Genomic DNA, 1,943 nt, shown 5'->3' with positions numbered 1-1,943 from the left:
GTTATTAAGTAATTACTGAGTAGTTACTTAGTAGTTATTGAGTAGTTACTGAGTAGGTATTGAGTAGTTATTAAGTAATTACTGAGTAGTTACTGACTAGTTATTGAGTAGTTACTGAGTAGTTATTGAGTGGTTATTAAGTAATTATTACTGAGTAGTTACTGTTGAGTAGTTACTGAGTGGTTATTGAGTAGTTATTAAGTAATTACTAAAAACACAAAAGAGGAACTACTCAGAAACTATGGAGTAGGTAGAAAGACTTATTAACTACTCAGTAACTATTAAGTAGATTTTAAGGACACCAAAGTGGAACTACTGTGTAATTACTAAGTAGTTATTGAGTAGTTACTAAGCACAAAAAAGTGGAACTACTCAGGAACTACTGAGTACTTAGAARAGACTTCGTACTACTCATTAACTACTGAGTAGTTACTAAAGTCACCAGAGGAACTAGGGAAGATACCTCACTCTAGGGTACACAGAAACAGTAGTTAAAGGCCAGTCACTGAGTAAGTAATGAATAAATACTTAGTAGTTCCTCTTTGGTGTCCTCAGTAACTACTTAGTAGTTACCAAGTAGTTCCTCAATTGTTAAGCAATTTTTGTGYACCTTATTGTAAAGTTATCACAAAAAGAACCAGCTGCAGATCTACATTAAAATCTGTCCAGTGATTCATGAAAATTTTGCTAACGGACTGACAGGTCACACATAAAAAATTCAAAAACAATAATGTTGACAGGAAGATTAAAAAAAGTATTTATGACAGATTTCCAGTTCTTTTTCTTCTTCATGTGTTTCATTGGATTATTCTCACGTCTGTCCTCCCTCCGGTGCGTCTCAGGTCACTCGGACGTGTCCATGGCGGAGAGCACCATGTCTCCAGAGGAGATYGAGGTGGAGATGACTCGCATCCAGCGCCTGCGGGAGGTCCTGGTGCGCAGAGAGTCRGAGCTGCGCTTCATGTGAGTCACCTCAGGGTTGTTATCACCCCCCCCCCCATCCTGACGTAGGCCGAGTGTGAAATCACTTCATCAATAATCTGTCATGACTATTCCTGTAGCTGTCCTCTGTGTGCCTAATGAGCTTCATCTTGCCGTAGCCAGAGTTTTTATTTATTTATTTTTTTGGCACTCTTCTGCTCAAGGTTTGAAGAAGCTGCTCRCTCCAAACACGCAGAGAGGCTGAGTGTTTGAAAATGTTCATTGATTATTCAGTTGGTTGGAGAATGAATCACCACAATGAGCCGAGCTTCAGGGACTAAGTCCTCTMMTTTATTGTGTRGAAAATGTGTCTCCACTTCCTGTGYGGTGTCATGGTGTTAATGTAAAGCATACAGTAAGTGTGTATTTGTCTGCAGTGTTAGCAAAATATCTCATGAGCCAGYTGAAGGAYTTCAACTAAACTCACACAAAGTAAMCCTTACAGCAGGAGAGAGTGAGTTTACATAAGAGCCACATGASCATAATGGAATTAACTTTGATGGTTCGTGTAGAGCTCTACCTGGTATTTCCTGCATAGAAACAGCATTTTAACACGTCCTCTTATGAACACTGAAAAGTACTACCTGTATAACTGACAATATGCTTAATAAATAATACTTAAATACTTTTAAAAGTAAAAGTAAGAGAGTTTTACTCACTGTTCAGTTGTGGTGTGTAGCTGCCATCTTAAATTCTGAACTCTCCCACATCCTGACAGGGAATTCAAACTAGAAGGAGTGTTCCAGTTTAAATTCATGACTTGCAAGTGGGAAATTCCCACTTCCCAGTACAACTGGGTCACAGCAAAAGCAGTCGGTAAAGCTGGAAGAAACCGTTTCAGGCCGCTAGGTGGCGAGCGGGGCTGAAAGGAGCTGTCCGAGGTGCTGAAAGTGCTGAGGGAAAGGGGCCGTCTCAGGCTGCTGGGCGCCGAGCGGCTCTGAAATGAGCTGTCCGAGGTTCTG

The 1,943-nt window shown here is 40.5% G+C and overlaps 1 protein-coding gene across 1 annotated transcript in view; it reads left to right on the top strand.

Annotated features, from left to right (window-relative positions):
• Positions 1–1,943, top strand: part of bmerb1 (bMERB domain containing 1) — a gene marked incomplete in the record, with an annotated part of 21,088 nt that overhangs the window by 3,717 nt on the left and 15,428 nt on the right. Inside the window, 1 exon segment of the mRNA XM_014018534.1 lies at positions 843–963. Coding sequence (XP_013873988.1) covers positions 843–963 — 121 coding nt within the window.

Source organism: Austrofundulus limnaeus, unplaced genomic scaffold (assembly GCF_001266775.1).
Source record: "Austrofundulus limnaeus strain Quisiro unplaced genomic scaffold, Austrofundulus_limnaeus-1.0 Scaffold194, whole genome shotgun sequence".
Classification (NCBI taxonomy): Eukaryota; Metazoa; Chordata; class Actinopteri; order Cyprinodontiformes; family Rivulidae; genus Austrofundulus; species Austrofundulus limnaeus.
Note: the sequence above shows the minus strand (reverse complement) of the source record. Positions and strands in the feature narration are given on the sequence as shown.